Source organism: Fundulus heteroclitus, unplaced genomic scaffold (assembly GCF_011125445.2).
Source record: "Fundulus heteroclitus isolate FHET01 unplaced genomic scaffold, MU-UCD_Fhet_4.1 scaffold_57, whole genome shotgun sequence".
NCBI lineage: Eukaryota > Metazoa > Chordata > Actinopteri > Cyprinodontiformes > Fundulidae > Fundulus > Fundulus heteroclitus.
The window spans coordinates 1,602,826-1,621,846 of NW_023397000.1; the positions used below are offsets into that span (position 1 = coordinate 1,602,826).

The following is a 19,021-nucleotide window of genomic DNA, read 5'->3' on the forward strand; positions in this document are numbered from 1 at the left end:
TTTTATTATACTGTATTAGTAATAACATGTGCTGCTGACCTCAGTCAGATCAACCTTTAAAAAAAGAGATCTTAATCTCAATGGGAGTTTATCTGGTTAAATAAAGGTTTTAAAAGTATTATAATGAATCTATTTTTTCTCCCCTTGCATCCATCTCTCAGCAGCATCATATCCACCAAGCATGGCACAATCACAGAGAAACCGCTACTGCAGTGTCCCACAGTGTTCGAACAACAAAAAAACTTTCCATATCTGTTTTCATGACTTCCAGGCTGATGCTGAGATTCGAGCCCGTTGGGTGACGTCAATAAGAGACGAGGGGCCAAATTTTAAAATCCTTCGCGGCAGCACTTACGCCTGCAGTCAGCACTTCTCTTCCGAGGAGACCTATGTTTCTGCAAGTGGTCTTTAACAAATTAAAATCCATCTTTCTTTCTTAAAGATAATTGAGTTATAAGTTTATTTAGCTTTTCCCAAGATAATTTCAGTGGCTCACCACGTAAATTTTTATTAGAGCTGTCAAAATCAATTTGTTAATGAAAGGAAATTAATCTGAGAAATTAATTAATTTCTGCACATACAAATGGTTTTTAAAAATACCTGTACACTGTGATCGCACACTGTCTCTTTCTCCTGCATTGTTTACATTTCAATTGTTTACAGTTAAATCACTGCTGCACTTTATCCTGTAATTTACTGTAATTCTCAAGCTGTATGCAAACGAAATTTTGTTCTTTACGCACTCTGTGCATACAAAATGACAAATAAAGTTGTCTAAGTCTAATTTGTCTATGGATGAACCCAGAACCACACACAAGGGACTTCAAATGAAAGTCTTTATTGAAGGTTTGATGGGATGGAGGGTGATGTAACCAGCGAGGTAGAACTGCACGGGAACAGGGTGATGGTGTTGGCAGGAGCTGACGGCCCAGAGAGAGACTTCTTGGAACCAGGAACAGGCAGCAGGGTTCACAGCTCGGCAGAGAGCTCTGCAGCAGGCTCTTCTGTAAGGCAGAGGGGAACCGAAGCAAGGCAGCAGGATAAACAGGACTGGTAAAAGGTAAAATGGACAGCTATGAAGTATCTATGTAATAAATAACTAAAATATATGAAGTGTGATGTCTGAAGTTTTTTAAAATCCATGTTTTTTTGGTCAGTTCCTGAAAAATAACAGTATAGGACACAAAGGGTTTGCCCCGACAGCAGCATAATCCATAAATACTATAATGAACTGATTATTAGTGTGCATGCAACATTATTGACAGCGTCTTTCTCAGTCTTTGATGTCCTAAACTATTGCAGTTTTAACAGGAATGGGCAGAATTATTTTATTAATTGAGGCTCCAAATCTACTGACGAGACTGAGAAACACACTGAACCCATAGAGGAACTTTGTGGGATACTGCAAAGTCTGCAACGGCAGTAAAATACTACACAAAAAGAAAAAGCTGAAGGGAATGAGGCTCCTCATTTTTATTCATAGAGCTGTGAAAGCGTGCTCTAACTGTGACCAAGTGGCCAACAGCATTGACACTGTTCTAAAACAAAGTATGAAAAGGCTCAACACTATACATCAACTATATCCCTGGTGTGACTCATTGGCTAAAAGCTGTGAAACAGAATAGCTGATATAGCAATAAAGCTCGCGTAGCAATATAATAAAGAAATGGAAAACTAATAAATGACAAAAGTCCTGTTGGTAGCATTGCTATCATTATCCTAGCATCTATGCTAACAACAGAGCTAAGAAGACAAAGCTCTTACCTTCATAATCGAAAAGGTATTGTTCCACAAAGAACTTGTAATTTTTGTGGAGTTTGGAGGCTGGTGTGGCCGAAAGCATTTGTGCCAGTCTGTGCACGTCTCCCAAACGAAATTTGGGTAGATTGGTGAGGGACTGTGTGAATTCCCTATGTAAAAACACTGCTCGCGGAGAAAGCGGAAGTAAAGATACCCTGCTTCACCGCAGAACGGAAGTTGCATGACGTCACCGGGAAAAGGGTCTATTGGGATAGAATGGCAACTTTCGACGCTCACTGCAGTGGCTGTGATTAATGTAGGAATCTGAAATTTGCACAGTCACTTCCTCTTAACGTTTTAAAAATTTCAAGTGACTATCAGCCAGGTGTCACTTTTCTGTCCCATTTTGAATTTCGCATGCTTTCCTATTGGGCCTTGGACTCCAACAGGACCTGGCATGAGGCCCAGAGACGACCCAATTGGCCAATACAGCACCACCCACCTGTGGGAAATGGCGCTACACACCATTTTGGTCAAATGTTGAGTTCTGGGCCCAGATTTGGTGAGGCTGAGTTGCTAAAGGAGGCCGATCTGACCCATGAACTTTGGTCACGTTTGGTGACATTAAGTATTGGCACCCCTTTTTGAGGCACTTCCCAGTACAGGATTTGGACCAAACTGACAGAGTACCATCACCCAGTGATATTGAACACAACCTTGTTAGCGGCTAACTATTAGCATGTTGCTAACCGGAAGTAGCTCTAGGAAGCTCGTACAAACTTCTGCTTTACAGAGTCTGTACTTCCTTTAGAGAGAAAGCTCCACAAGAAATTTGGGCTACGTCGCATAAAGCATCTCCAAGCTATGAGGTGTCAAACATCCAATGCTTTTCAATGGGGGACCAAAGCCCTTATGTTCCCAGAAATGCATGCCCATATATGGCTACAGTATATCTCAGATGGAAATTGCAGGCTTTGCATGCAAGAGATCATGGGATCGAATCCCAGTGTGGGAGTCTTAGAGTTTTAGATTATAATCCCCAAAGTGTGTATAACAAAACATGTGTGCTGATCCCATGAAGTATTTTTTTGTACCAGCTGCCATTTTGAGTTACCATGGCAATGTAATAAACAACGTATTTTCTCCCTATTTGAGGCACATCCCAGTACAGGATTTGGACCAAACTGACAGAGTACAATCACCCGGTGATACTGAACACAAGCATGCTAGCGGCTAACATTAGCATGTTGCTAACTGGAAGTAGCTTTAGGAAGGTCCTACCAACTTCTGCTTAGCCAGGGTTCTTCTGCCTTTACAGACAGAGAGAGGGCTAGAGCTGTGAGGGAGTTTCCATGACAACACTGCTAGCCAGAGGCTCCTAAGAGGTCCATTGACTTAACAAGGCACTTTTCAACGGCTGCTGTGGGGATGTTAAGACCGTAGGAAGCCAAAATTTGCAGTGTTGCTTCCTGTTGCTATTTTTGACGGTACGGTACACATCACGACGTAGGCGCCTTGCTAAATTTCCTCAGAAATTTTCTAGTTGTTCTTAATCTTCAAATTCTTCAAATTTTTCAAATTCCTTCAAATTTTTTCAAATTTTTCAAATTCCTTCATTTTTTTCAAATTCTCCAAATTTCTTCAAATTTTTTAAATTCTTCAAATTTCTTCAAATATTTCAAATTTCTTCAAATTCTTCAAACTTCTTCAAATTCTTATTTTTTTCAAATTCTTCAAATCCGATTTCAATTTTTTTCTGCATCTTCTGCTCAATCATTCTGCAGATTAGCATTCTCACTTGCTGTTATGCAGGAACAGCTTTTTCTAGTTAAAAATATTTTGTTGTACTTAGGCATTTCCCCAATACTGAGATCATTGCAGATTGAAGGTATTCAGATCCAGGATATTAGATGTAACAATAAGATGTTGAGGAATTTCTTCTTAAAATAACTTTTCCTAAATCCAATTAGAAGACATTACATGTTAAAGGACTTTGCAGCAGATCAGATAATTAAAATAAGAACTAATTACATAACTTACCCTCTGCCACCAAAAGCTAAAGAGATGCAATTCAAAATTAGCAATGAAATATATCCAACTAAAGAATTTCTGACATCTAAGTATGAGTTAGATACAGAATATTGTGTATTTTGTATGAGAAACATTGAGCGTTTGAAACATTTCTTCTTTTTTGTGAACCAATATTTAAATTTTGGAAAGATTTTCAAAGCTGGTTAATCTGTAAGAACATTGTTTTGTGGCCACTATCTGACACAATCATTTTACTTAGTTTAGAAAGTGAAAATAAGGCTCTTGAACATTTGGGAAATTGTCTTATACTGATGGGAAGTTTTTTTCATTCACAGATGTAGGTATTTTAAAACAGTATTTTTGCCATTGGAAAAATTACTTTGATTTATATTATAAGTCGCTGAGACTGACTAAATCATATGACAGAAACACATGTCATACACAGTCAGGTCACGTGTTTTAAATAAATGCTTCCATTTGAATTAAGTTTTGGTGTTCGTTGTAACTGAAGTACATGAGGAAAATGAGTGGTGGACCTGCGGCCCTGATCAAAGCTGCTGCATTTGATGGGGTAGGGAAACCTACGGCCTCCCAACCCCCCCCCCACCGGTGGCCACCCCGCCCCTGGTGCAGAAAAATAAAACCTTGGCTGCCACATTGTGGACACAAGAGTCAAATACACACACATGAGACACAGCAGGGGTGAATTTCATCAAGAAACATGTGAACATGTAACAGATCAATCTAAGAATGTCAGAGGGGATGGAATTCATTATCTTAAAGAACTGAAAGAACGATTTGTTATTGCAGACATTCCATATAAACATTTTAAACATATAGGCATAGGGGGGAGGGGTCAGAACAAAATTTTTATATTAGTAAAATAACTGGAATTTAAATGTATTATGACAGATTTTGCATTTCTTACTGGATCCGTAGGCTACTCCAATGTAGGCCATTCTCAATTACATTTACACTACACTTTGTGCGTATGAGAAAAGCTATGTGATATGTCCCGTTTCCCGCATTTATTTATTTATTTATTTCCATGTAAACTGCAGTCTTCATATAAAAACATTGATGGTTGAATTTTAGCCCAGCGTTGAGGGCCCAGCTAGATGTGAACAGAATCTCCCAGTAAGCCCAAACCTCCGTGTTTTTACAGCGACATGGTTCGACCAAGACCGCGGGAATACAAGGCAGGGGATCTGGTTTTCGCCAAGATGAAGGGATACCCGCACTGGCCAGCGAGGGTGAGTGTGCGCTGCTGCCGGAACAAGAGCACTATGAGGCGGCCACAGAGCTGCCGCTGCTGCCGGAACAAGAGCACTATGAGGCGGCCACAGAGCTGCCGCTGCTGCCGGAACAAGAGCACTATAAGGCGGCCACAGAGCTGCCGCTGCTGACGGCACGGCACGGCTCTCAGCTGGAAGAGCTTTATTTTGCTGGGCAGGTGCTGCTATTGCTGCCACACAGTCTGCCGGCATGTTATTTACGGCTGGAGAGCAAAACGGACATTTTTTGCCCGCGAGTATTTAGTAGAGATGAGAATTTCTCGATTTTTCAAGAAACGAGCTGGAAAGGTGTTTGGGTTAAATTGGAGGTTCTAAAAATAAATAAGGCACCTTACAAAATCTGTTTAATTTTTTTCATTAAAACCTGGATCAGATGTAGCCTTACAGCCAATATAGACTGATTAATCATTACATTTAATTTCAGCAATTATACATGGTGTCTGCAGATGAACAGCAAGTAACTCTGTCCTCTCATCCAGTTTTTCTATGGGAGTCTTCTTCACTTTAGGTTCGGATGCTTCAACTGTGGTTGTATTAGAATTGGCAACGGGAGAGAAACACTTTGTTGAACCAGTTTAGTTGTTGAAAATAATCATTTAAAAAATAATAATTTTAGTGCTGAACACCTTAATGAAAGACCCAAAAACACAATGTAAAATAGCAAGGCATAAACTGGCTATACACATAAATAAGTAGATAAAAACACAACCGTTGCTATGTCTGCCAGTGATGTATCTGGACTACATACTGTGCCCATGTTTTATACATTTATATAAACAGTTTTGTGCTCGTTTGATGATTTTTTTTTTCTCTCAAGATATTCTGAGTTGTATCTTTTAGAATAACCATGAGAGCATGAAGTCTGGGTACTCTGTTGTTTAGCTATGCTCTGTTTCTTTTTTTACAAACTTACCCAGACCTGGTAAGCAGTAAATACAAATTCCACACTTTTTTGATTCTTTTCCAAAACTGTGTCGACCTGCTCTAGATTGATCTGGAAAAGACAGCTGTTTTGAATAAAAATCAAGATAAATATGAAATTGCACACATTCGTTTGCATGCACACATTCCAGCATGTTGACTTGTGTAGGCTAATCTACATTTAGCAAAAATGTTTTTCTCTTCCCCTCATTCAGATTGATGAGCTTCCAGAAGGAGCTGTCAAACCTCCTGGCAACAAATATCCGATCTTCTTCTTTGGAACCCATGAAACGTATGCTAATTTAGTCGCTTGTTTTGAAACAGCAAAGCTGTTACATCTTTGTGTACTTAATGCACTTTATGGATAATATACATTTAGTTGTTACATCTATAGTCTGACTGAAACTTTTTTCATGTCTGTGACGACGTTCTACTCTACTACATGTTTGCATGATTTATTATATTCTTTTGTCTTGTTTATGCTGTTATTCACTCACTGTAAATTGATCTGTGTATTTAATACATTTTTGGTTTGACTATGTTTAAGATTTAAAGGTAGAGTGGACAATTTTTACATAAATGTAGGGAAGACACATCCAAGTCTCCTTTTGAATAACTGCACAAACGCAAGACCATCTTACCTGTTCTTCTGCTCCTTAGGGGGATCCTGTGAAAGAATCTCCCAAATACAGTCTGGCCTTATTTCTGTTTTCTGGGGCCTTCCTTTTCTTCTCATAAACTTGTAAGACAGCATGCTTCCTTTGACCTTAAGCCATTTTAAAAGTATACGGTGAGAGCAGTTGAGCTACAGTGAGTAGTTGAAACTGAAGCTAACTAGATACATAAACACTAGAAGCACTAGAAGTCTCGCCAGATGGATTTTGTTCCATCTGAGATGGCTCCATTGGAGATGTATTTCAGAAGTAGGGGCCTTATCAAAAATCCTTGCATATGATTGGATAAACCACTAAACCACTTGTCCATCATCTTTACTGATGTACTACTTCAACCACTCACATCGAAACTAACCCGTGACGCTGACGTTGGGCAAGATCAAGCTCTTGCCAAACCCGAGAGATGGGCAAAAACATTGTTTTCACTAACAAAAGCCTTCATATCCATTGTCTGCTTTTCTTTCAAGTAATTAATATTCGGTAGATTGGACAACACTGATGAAATAGCAGCATCATTGTTACCACTTGCTTCCTTGCTGCGAGCCGCCATTGTTGTCTAAATCCAAACAGTCGCTTCTCTGATACATCACATCTACGAAAATCCCGCCCGACGATCCTGATTGGCTCGTCCATTTTATGTGGTATTGAAATCCCTCCCAATGGCAGTGATTCCAGATGGATGTGTGGAGCCGTGTGGAGCTTGGTGGAACGACATCCATCTGGTGAGAGTCAAGTTACGCATCCAAAACCAGCAAGAGAAAACTAGTATGAAACCTGCATGCACATTGGTGTTACATGAGCGCGTCACAATGATGTGGGGACTACCAATAGATAAAGTGTTCCCCCAAGAACTCGAAGCAGAAAAAACATCGTCCACTATACCTTTAAATCTGACTAAAAACAGACATGGGAAGTGTCAGTATTTTTGTGAAAAAAATGACCAGAAGCACCAAGATGAATACTTTAAGGAGCAATAAGCAAAATTTAATCAATTTAGATAGAACTAAAAGATAGCGATGTGAAGAACTAAAGATGATATTTCAGATCGACTATGGTATGATGTCACACTACATTCATCTATGTTGTTCTTCAGTCTCTTGTTTACATAGGCGGGCTGGCCATGCATGCCAAAACACACATGTATGTGTATGTGAACAGCTGCCACTCAGGGCTTAGCTCCTCTGTGCCCTAAAATTCACTGTTAAGATCATTGTTCTGCAACCCAAACCCCTCATTCACACAGACCCTAACATTCTTGCATTTCTCTCTATCACAAATAGAAGCTATTCAAGTCAAAGTGGTAATTCCCACTGGCTCCATGGTGCCCCTGGCAAAAGGGACAGCCTTCCTCGTCGACCATCAGAAATACAAATCAAGTCTATTTTTGACGGATGGCAAAATAAAAGGCATATATTTCTAAAAACCAGATGAGACACACAGGAAAACCGACATTGCAACAAACTGATCTGGAACATTTCAAAATAAGAGGGGAGGGTGTCTGAATGGATCAACGGATCCTACATGCATCCAGTGTGGATTGCTGCATGGCACATTTTGCAATGGATGATGGAGCGGACACAGAACATAGTGTGAAGCTGGCTTAATACACAACTGATCACTTGTATAACACTTACTCAATAAACAACTGTATAATCATATAGAGTGAAAACATGCTTGCCAGATGGTATTCATTCTTTTTACTCTATAGTGCATTCTTAGGTCCAAAGGATCTTCTTCCCTACAAAGACTATAAAGACAAATTTGGCAAGTCTAACAAGAGAAAAGGTTTCAATGAAGGCTTGTGGGAGATTGAGAACAACCCTGGAGTGAAGTTCACAGGTTATCAGGTCAGTTTGTATTATCTTCAGTTTAAAGAAATGACACACGGATTATAAAATGTGGGGGTGGGTGCAGTGGGGTGGGGGTGTTAAGGGGGTTTAAAGCAGTAGTTTCATGGCACAAAAAAGGGCCTGTTCGAAGGACCTGTTTGTGCTTCCGGTGTTTTTGTTAGAAGCACAAATATGTCTTATATGACTATGTCTGATGTGCAGGCCATCCAAAAACAGAATTCATCAGAAAAAGAAGAGGGAAGAAACACCGTTGATGGCAGCAGCGAGGGGGATGATGCTTACTCTGAGGAAGAACATAACAAGAAACAGTTGGAGGAAGACAAGACTGAATCTAAACGAAAAAAAAACAGCCTCTTCTAAGGTATGATGTGACAAGAAGATGCAGGCTGGAAATGAAGCGAGTTGAGAAAGTAGACTTTATAAGTATGACCAGACACTTTAAGTGCTTGTGTTATTTTGTCACGTAATTCAAAGTGTAATTTAGAATACCTGGATGCAATAACTACCCTTTACCATGTCCTTGATTGTGTATGGGAAGGGGTGGTTTATAATACTTCTAGACATTTTATTTGTAATTTCCCATCAAAGAGGGACTTTGGGGAGTTTATGGTGTAAACAATTTAAAGAACCACCAAAAACAAAATACTATATCAGAAATCATTAGTCCAGCAATGAATAAATCCTGTTATATTTGTATTTCTAGCGTTTGGTTTTGGCCTCTCATTGTACATTCCTTTTACCATTTCAAGCATGCTCTTAAAGGTCTTGTAATCATAGTAAAATGAAGGGGTTTCATGTACTTTGTATATATTTCAACATTTGAGGGATTTACTGTGGTTTTACACAAACTCTTCCATGTTGTTTCCTTGTGTGTTCTGCAAATGTTGACCAGCAGCTACTATCCCAGATAGCAAAATATGAGTGAATCAATGTAGAAATGTGGTTGGGCAGAACTATTGAATCAATGTTGAAGCCTGACATTTAAATTATAGGTAAAGAGGACGATGACTTACATGTTCAATCAACGTTAAGTTTTCAACCATAACTGATACTATATCAATGTTGATTGAACCGTCATCTACATCTGATGAATCAATGTTATTTCAACGTTGAATTATGGTTAGGCAGAAATATTGAATCCACGTTGAAGCCTGACATTTTAATTATACATAGGCAGAAATATTGAATCCACGTTGAAGCCTGACATTTTAATTATACATAAAGTGGTCGGTGACCAGAGGTGTCAAGTAACTAAGTAAAAATGCTTTGTTACCTTATTTAAGTATAATTTTTTGTTATTTATACTTTAGTGGAGTGATTATTTTTTACCCTACGTTTTGCTTCTTCTCCTTACGTTTTCAAGCAATTATCTGTACTTTCTACTCCTTACATTTTACAAATAGTCTAAAGTTTTCAGCTTGTCTTTGTTCTGGCTTGTCAGTAAAAAAAAAACAATCGAAACAATCTGATAAATAGCGCTACCCGAACAAAGTGATTTTGATTATGGTTGCAGGCAGTAGTGCACCAAGTTATTTGTCAAACGCCCCAACAAAAACTTATGAAGAAGAACAAAGCGTAGAAGAACATTGTATTTTTAGGATTATTTTGGTATTTTTCTTTTTTGATTAACTGAAAACACTGAATACTGTATACAGACAACCACACAAGGGTAATTGTTATAGGAGGGTAATGCACTCACAATAAAGTCCAGTTTTGCTATCTTACATCTGTACATCAATTCCTGTAGCTGTTGTTAATTTGCATTCCAATAATAACAAGTAAAAGGTTATTCATAATATGCCTCTGAAGTTTGACTATTTGCACCAATACTTAGAGGCAACCAGACATCAGATTTCCTGCTCCATGAAACATGTTGATGCTCAGTATGGCACCTATATGGACCTTCAATATGACTTAGACTTAGACAACTTTATTTGTCATTTTGTACGTACAGGGTGCATACAGAATATCATTTTGTTGCATACAGCTTGTAAATTACAGTATAAAGTGCAGCAGTGATTAAAAAATAAACAATGTAAATGTAAACAATGCAGGTGAAAGAAACAGCGTGCAGGAGAATATTTAAACCATAGTATGTGCAGAAATGATGGTGCAAAAAGGCCTTTGTGCAAAAATGCCTTTAGAAACTAAAAGTTCGGCAGCATTTGTAATACTAGATAAAGATGCAGTGATGCAAATGTGCAAGCGAGCAAATGTGGAAATGTGGTGCAGAGTCCAGTTTATAGTTCAACAGTTCAAAACAATATATTTGCATTGTACTAAATGGTTAGTTTACAGTGGACATTTATGGGGTGAGACAGCCAATCCTATATTTTATTCAGTATTAACATCATACTATACAACTGTAGTAATGGTAACACCTCTGTCAGTGACTTACATGTTGAATCAACATCATATTTTCAATCATAACTGAAACTATATCAATATTCATTCAAGCATCATCTAAATGGTAATCTACATATGCATTTGTGTTGATTTTATATTGAATCAAAGTTAAGGAATCAATACTGATTCATGGATATTTGACATTAAAACATTGAGATTTTATAAATCCCCCGTGAAGCCTATTTGAAAAGTTTAGTTTTTCATTGAGTTTCTGCTGATAGGTCTACATCATAACATACCATTACACATTTCTTTATTTAGTACTGGTGTGAAACACACAATATTATTGGCAAACGATTGGTATTATGTCATTCAAAATTATTACCATATTTCCAAAAAATGCGTGAACACAAACTTAGAAATGACAACATGGCATAAATATTTTTTTTAAAGGATAACAGTCATAGATGAAGACGGCATCAACTTGTCCCTGAGTAATCCTTGTCAGTCAACTTTGGGTCAAACTGTTGAGCAGCAGGTGAAAAACACAAAAATATGAGTGAGGACGATAGAGTGTATATCCAAAACAATTATTGACATTTTGAACTTGTAGACTAGAATCTGTGCTCAAGTAGCTAAAGAGCTACTTGAGCACAGACGAAAAATGAGCAAGACCACACCGAAATGATCTACATTTGTTTAATGAATGCAGTTCAGTCTGTCAAATAAATAATCTTTTGATGGACTGATTCTTCCATTGACTCTACTTTATTGAAGTTTCTAAACATCCAAATATTAAATAATGTTCTGGTTATTGGTCTGAGAACAGACACAGAAACCGTACTGTTTCACTTTTACATTCAGAGTTAAATTAATAAGGACATGCCACTGAATACCCATGAATATTTATCTTAATGTTAGTGTAACAATGGGCCAATGTTACAGTCAGATTGTAGATTATTGTTTGTAAAAAATGCATTTATATATAAAACTGTTAACAACACCAATTATTTTTATTTGTTAGTTTCATTTTAAGAAACAGACAAACAAACTCAGTTAACATACATATTTGGCACAAATTTAAAATGTCTACAGCATCCAAAATAATGATATAAAACATTAAAGATAATCAACATTTTGAGACTGTTGTTATACAAACAACCTTTGGTCATGGAGCAACAGGAAGAGGGCGCCAGTACCCTTTCTATAACCTGACCAACGTCATTCTGGTTGATTGTTCATCATCAATTTAGATATTATGCAAATACAAATAAAAAAACATCAAATTAAACAACCCAACCCTTCCCCAAATCAATATAATGATAGAAATAGAAGAGCAAAATATAAAAATAAACTGGTAAATAAAAAACAGACAAACACAAAAATGAATAGAATAATAAAATTAACTAAATAAGAAAATTAAATAATAATAATAATAATAATAATAACCAAAAGTCGAGAAATCTACAAGAAAAGGGAAAGAGTCCAGCTTCACCACTGCCATGCAAGAATATTACAGTGATGTCATGTCAGAAACATGCTGTGTTAGACTCAACACTTAGAATATTGACATTTGGGACAAGCTCCTCTGGCTCGCGGACTTCCTGTTTGCGGTAAGGCGTATTGTGTCACTTCCTGTTGTTGCTGTGTGAACGACGGAGCTTTGCTCCAGGCTCTCTCGCTTTTTATCTTTAAACCTCTTTGCTGTAACATCTGTTTCCAAACATAAGCACTTTTAAAACATTGTCTGTGGCTGCTCATCACGTTTGGGAACTCCTCGTGTTTCACACGGTTTGTTCTTTGGCGTGATAATAGGGCGCTAGCTTAGCTTTAGCCTAGCGTTAGCCTCATAATGGCTTCTCCGTCTCTGTCAGAATTGGAGACCCGGCTCCGTGCTGTTGAAAAACCGGCTGATAGCCGCTCTTTTGCTAGCGCGGAGCCGCATAGAGTAACTTCACGTAGCGAACCTAAAGCAGTAGCACCCGAGCAGCCGGGTAAGCAGGCTGGCTGGGTGACGGTTCGTAGGAAGCATAGCTCTAGATTACAGACCCCAGATCACCACCAACCCGTCTGCGTTTCTAATAAATTTTCCCCTCTCAGCGACAGTCTCGCTGAGGAGCCGACCTTAATTATTGGCAGCTCCATAATAAGAAATGTGGCACTAAAGAAACCAGGGACCATAGTTAAATGCCTACCAGAGGCCAGAACGGGTGACATAGAATCCTACCTAAAACTACTGGCTAAGGATAAGCGTAAATACCGCAAAATTGTTATTCACGCTGGCGGTAATGACACCAGGTCACGCCGATCAGAGGTCACTAAAGTTGGTGTTGCTTCGGTGTGTGAGTTTGCTAAAACTATGTCGGACTCTGTAATTTTCTCTGGTCCCCTGCCTGATCTGACCAGTGATGACATGTTTAGCCGCATGTCGTCATTCAACCGCTGGTTGTCTAGGTGGTGTCCAGAAAACGACGTGGGCTACATTGATAACTGGAGAACTTTCTGGGGAAAACCTGGTCTGATCCGGAGAGACGGCATCCATCCTACTTTGGAGGGTGCAGCTCTTCTTTCTAGAAATCTGGACGGATTTATTAGTTCTCCTAAATGCTGACAACCCAGGGTCCAGACCAGGAAGCAGAGCCGTAGTTTAACACACCTCTCTGCAGCTTCTGTACTGTTACCCACCCATTATCCTATTGAGACGGTGTCTTTCCCACGGCCAAAACTTAACAGATCAAAAACTGATCTAAAAGGAACAAATCATAAAAATCTAATACAAATCCATACGGATCACTTTGAACCAAAAAATAAAAGAATTAAATGTGGTCTATTAAATATAAGGTCTCTCCCTCCGAAGACTTTGTTAGTTAATGAATTGATTTCTGATAATCAGATTGATTTGTTTTGTCTCACAGAAACCTGGCTACAAGAGGACTACGTTAGAATAAATGAGTCAACCCCCTCCAGTTATTCAAATTTCCACATTCCCAGATCTGTGGGAAGAGGAGGAGGAGTGGCAACTATCTTTCAGTCTGATTTATTAATTAGTTCCAGGCCAACTAATAATTACAGTTCTTTTGAACATTTAACCCTCAGTTTCCCTCATCCAAACTGCAAAGCAATAAAACCTCTTCTGTTTGTTGTTTTGTATCGTCCACCAGGCCCTTACACTCAGTTTTTGGATGAGTTGTCAGATTTCTTATCTGATTTGGTGTTAAATACTGATAAGGTTATTATAGTGGGTGATTTTAACATCCATGTTGACACTGATAACCTTAGTGTAGCCTTTAAAACTATCCTAGATTCAATTGGTTTTGCTCAAAATGTGCATGAACCGACGCACTCTCGGCTCCATACTTTAGACCTTGTTCTGACATATGGCATTGATTGTGAAGAATTAACAGTATTCTCTCACAACCCTGTCCTGTCTGATCATTTTTTAATAACATTTGAGTTTAATCTAACTGAGTTCTCCACCCCCAAAAGAGGGTTCCATTATAGTAGATTTTTATCGGATAATGCTGTATCAAAACTTAAAGAGTCTGTCCCCTTTTTAATATCCTCAGTATTGCAGAAATGCCCTGTAGATGGCAGCATTGCTGTTTCTTCCCATTCACAAATCGATACCTTTGCTAACAATGTGACTTCCTCATTGCGTTCTGCATTAGACAATGTAGCTCCCTTGAAAAAGAAGGTGATTATTCACAGGAAGCTGGCTCCTTGGTTTAATTCAGAGCTGCGTTCCTTGAAGCACAATGTTAGGAAATTGGAGAGAAAATGGCGCTCTACACACCAAGAGGAATCCTACTTAATCTGGAGGGACAGACTATTGTTGTATAACAAGACCCTCCGCAGAGTTAGAGCAGCATATTTATCATCATTAATTGAAGAGAATAAAAATAATCCTAGATTTCTCTTCAGTACAGTTGCCAAACTTACCCAGAGCCACAGCTCTGTTGATCCATCCATTCCCTTAGCTCTTAGTAGTAATGATTTTATGGGATTCTTCATAAATAAAATTGATGCCATTAAAAATAAAATAATTGGCATCCTCCCAAACATGATTACCTCGTCCTCAGTAAGTGAGGCAGCATTGGAGGAATCTTTAGAATCTGCGCAGTGTTTGAACTGTTTAGAAGCAGTAGAGCTTTCTGAGCTATCTAAAATTTTAGCTTCATCTAAACCTTCTACCTGTATGTTAGACCCAATCCCAACCAAGTTGTTTAAGGACATATTCCCTTTGATCAGTGGCACTATTTTAGACATGATTAATCTATCCTTAGTAAATGGATATGTACCACAGGTTTTGAAAGTAGCTGTTATTAAACCTTTACTTAAGAAACCTTCTCTTGATCAAGATGAGTTAGTAAATTACAGACCTATATCTAATCTTCTTTTCTTATCTAAAATTCTTGAGAAAGTAGTTGCTAATCAACTTTGTGAACATTTACAAAGTAATGACCTACTTGAGGAGTTTCAGTCAGGCTTCAGAGCTCATCATAGCACTGAAACAGCTCTGGTGAAGGTCACTAATGATATTCTCATGGCCTCAGATAATGGACTTGTGTCTATACTTGTCCTGTTAGATCTCAGTGCTGCGTTTGATACAGTTGATCACAATATTCTCCTACAAAGACTTGAACATACTGTAGGGATTAAGGGGAAAGCATTAGGCTGGTTTAAATCTTATCTGTCAGACAGATTCCAATTTGTTCATGTTAATAATAAATCTTCCTCAAACTCTAGGGTCACCTGTGGAGTACCACAGGGTTCAGTCCTTGGACCAATTCTCTTTACTATATATATGCTTCCGATAGGCAAAATTATCAGACAGCATGGGATTAATTTCCACTGTTATGCTGATGATACTCAGCTATATTTATCCATAAATCCTGATGAATCCAATCAATTACTTCGACTGCAGTCATGTCTTGATGACATCAAAAGCTGGATGACTTTAAATTTCCTGCATCTAAATTCTGACAAGACCGAAGTTGTAATCTTTGGGCCAGAGTCCTCAAAAAATAAACTTCTTAACCAATCACTTAATCTGGGTGGCATTAACCTGGCCTCTGGTAATAAAGTAAAAAATCTTGGTGTTATTTTTGACCAAGACATGTCATTTAAATCCCATATTAAACAGGTTTCCAGAGTTTCCTTTTTTCACCTCCGGAATATTGCCAAAATTAGAAACATTCTGTCCAGGAGTGATGCTGAAAAACTGGTCCATGCATTTGTTACTTCAAGGCTGGACTATTGTAATTCTTTACTATCAGGAAGTCCACAAAATGCAGTTCAAAGCCCTCAGCTGATCCAAAATGCTGCAGCAAGAGTTCTGATGAAAATCAACAAGAGGGATCATATTTCTCCAATTTTAGCTTCCCTTCATTGGCTTCCTGTTAAATCAAGAATAGAATTTAAAATTCTTCTTCTAACGTATAAAGCCCTTAATAATCAAACTCCATCATATATCAGAGCTCTGATTACCCCGTATGTTCCTAACAGAGCACTTCGCTCTCAGACTGCAGGTCTGCTGGTGGTTCCTAGAGTCTCTAAAAGTAGAATGGGAGGCAGATCCTTTAGCTATCAGGCTCCTCTCCTGTGGAACCAACTCCCAATTTTGGTCCGTGAGGCAGACACCCTGTCTACTTTTAAGACTAGGCTTAAAACTTTTCTTTTTGACAAAAATTATAACTAGTGGCTCATGTTACTCTCAGCTACCTTTCTAGTTTTACTGCTATAGGCTTAGGCTACTGGAGTATATCAGGATCTAATTTTCTCACTCTATTGAGTTCTACTGTTCTTCAATTATGCATTATGTGTTGTCATTTCTGCTTTAACTTTCTGTTCTCTCTCTTTTCTCTTCATAGTAGGTACACTTGGTCTGGCGTTCTGTTAACTGTGACATCATCCAGAGAAGACGGCTCACCCGCTACTACCATCTAATGTAGAACAGATTACTAGATCAATGTGTGCTTCTGTGCTTTTTTGTTTCTCTTGTTGTGTCTTTTTTCTGTCTTCTGTAACCCCAGTCGGTCGAGGCAGATGACCGTTCTTACTGAGCCCGGTTCTGCCGGAGGTTTTTCCTTCCCGCTAATGGGTGGTTTTTCTTCCCACTGTCGCTTCATGCTTGCTCAGTATGAGGGATTGCAGCAAAGCCATGTACAATGCAGATGACTCTTCCTGTGGCTCTACGCTTCCCCAGGAGTGAATGCTGCTTGTCGGGACTTTGATGCAATCAACTGGTTTCCTTATATAGGACATTTTTGACCAATCTGTATAATCTGACCCAATCTGTATAATATGATTGAACTTGACTTTGTAAAGTGCCTTGAGATGACATGTTTCATGATTTGGCGCTATATAAATAAAATTGAATTGAATTGAATTGAATTAATAGTTTTATATCTGTCTTAGTTTGGGTTTCTATCTTAGGTTTGGTCTTTGTGGTATTAGGTTCTGGATTGGTTTAGTTTTTGTTTCCCCTCAACTTATCCTGTCAGCCTGTTCTCTCTGTCAGTCATTTCACTTCCCATGATTACCTCCACCTGTCCTAGTTAATTAGTCACTAAGTTTCACCTGTCCACCTGTCTATTTAAGCTTGCTCCCCCTGTCACTTCTTTGCCAGAATGTTTCAATCCTCATGCCCGACCCTTGTCTGCTTCTGTTTGTTGCCCGACTGGATTCTGGACCTTAGCTGCCTGCTGGACCTCAGATTCTGTTTGCACCTGGACTGTCTGCCTATTAATCCGACCTTTTCCTGTCTGTGAGTTGCAGAGCCTGTTTAATCCCTTTTTGTTTTCTGAGTTGCCGGTAGTGATGGTGAGATGAAGCCTCATGAAGCATTGAACCACTTGAGCCAACTGGTTCGAGAAAGGGTTATTTTCTTTGAGCTTCATGTGCACATAACACCACCTACTGGCCAGGTGTATAATCACAGCCAGCTGTATCTTAACACGTGTGATGCATTGATTTTTTTGTCTATTATGACTCTTGGGAATGACTTCACAAAAGGTGTAGGACGAAATCATTTGTCTACATATATTATGTATACACATATGTCTATAATAAAATATTGTTTGAATGTATTCTCTGTGTGTAATTATTCCCAAAATAGTAGTGTCATGTGATATGGCATGGTGTGTAATAATCAGACCTCTCAACTTTGATCAAAAGTTAAGAGTGAGATTATGCTCATTTTGGGTGCGGGGGGGGGGGGGGGGATTATGGTCAACATTTTCCCCTCAGCAGCAACATTGAAGCACACAGAGGTTCCCGCTGCGTCTTTATGCATGATCCAGCTGCTGATGTCTTCCTCTTTTCAGCTCAATGCACTTCTAGACTGTTACAGTTTATAACATTCTCATCACCTTTCACAGCGACAGGTTTCTCAGTCAGTCGCCGCGCTGACCAGACAAATTTCTATTGCTCTCGTCAGTGCGGCGGTGCGGTGGGCGGATTTTACCCCCGTTGGTGCGCTGCGGGGAAAATGCACAACTAAATACTGTAAAGGGCTCCTATAAAGGGAACAGGGGTACTGAAAGATCTGAGATGAAGCCCCTGATGTTACAAGTTCTTTAAAATGACCCTTAAAAGTGCGCACCTAAATTAAAGCGCATAGCAGCACGCCCACCGAAGCGCCACTGATTCTATGTTGTTAAAAATGAAAGAGCATGAAACACAGCTACTAACTCTCCTATTGGCTTTAACTGGCACACGTTGCTACTGATGTGAGGACATTAAACGTAGTGATTCACGTTTTGAATGGTGAACGGTGATAAAAGCACCTGCTCCGAGGGAAAGGAGGGGGGAGAGGAGCAAGCGCTGAGGCACAGAAATACGGTGCATGTAGTTAAAAAATGCAGAATTAATAAAAACTAAACCTATAAACAGACCAAGTGGCGTTTTAAACTGCATCTGGTTAGCAGAACTGTTTTTATGATCCAGCGTGCAGCCATGACTGGTTCTGAATGAACCGGTCATCTGGCAAAATCTGAGCCACTTCCTGAAGCAGTCACGTGGTACAGCCGGGCAGCGAGGCTTCGGACGTCATCGTTTTCGGCTCCTCCCCTAAATGAAGCAAGCCTCGATACGCGCTTTACGGAAACGCGCGCGCGCTCAAAACCTGTTTGCCACGTGCTAAAAACTGATAAACTCTTCTCAA

General features: G+C 39.1%; 1 protein-coding gene across 1 annotated transcript; it reads left to right on the forward strand.

The window, feature by feature from the left end:
• The first annotated feature begins 4,630 nt into the window (after positions 1 to 4,630).
• hdgfl3 (HDGF like 3) lies at positions 4,631 to 10,235 on the forward strand. Its single transcript, XM_012860138.3, has 4 exons — positions 4,631 to 5,024; positions 6,203 to 6,279; positions 8,370 to 8,508; positions 8,713 to 10,235. Exons 1-4 carry the CDS (start codon positions 4,941 to 4,943, stop codon positions 8,869 to 8,871), a joined length of 459 nt encoding a protein of 152 aa, XP_012715592.2. The 5' UTR covers positions 4,631 to 4,940; the 3' UTR covers positions 8,872 to 10,235.
• The last annotated feature ends 8,786 nt before the right edge of the window (positions 10,236 to 19,021 follow it).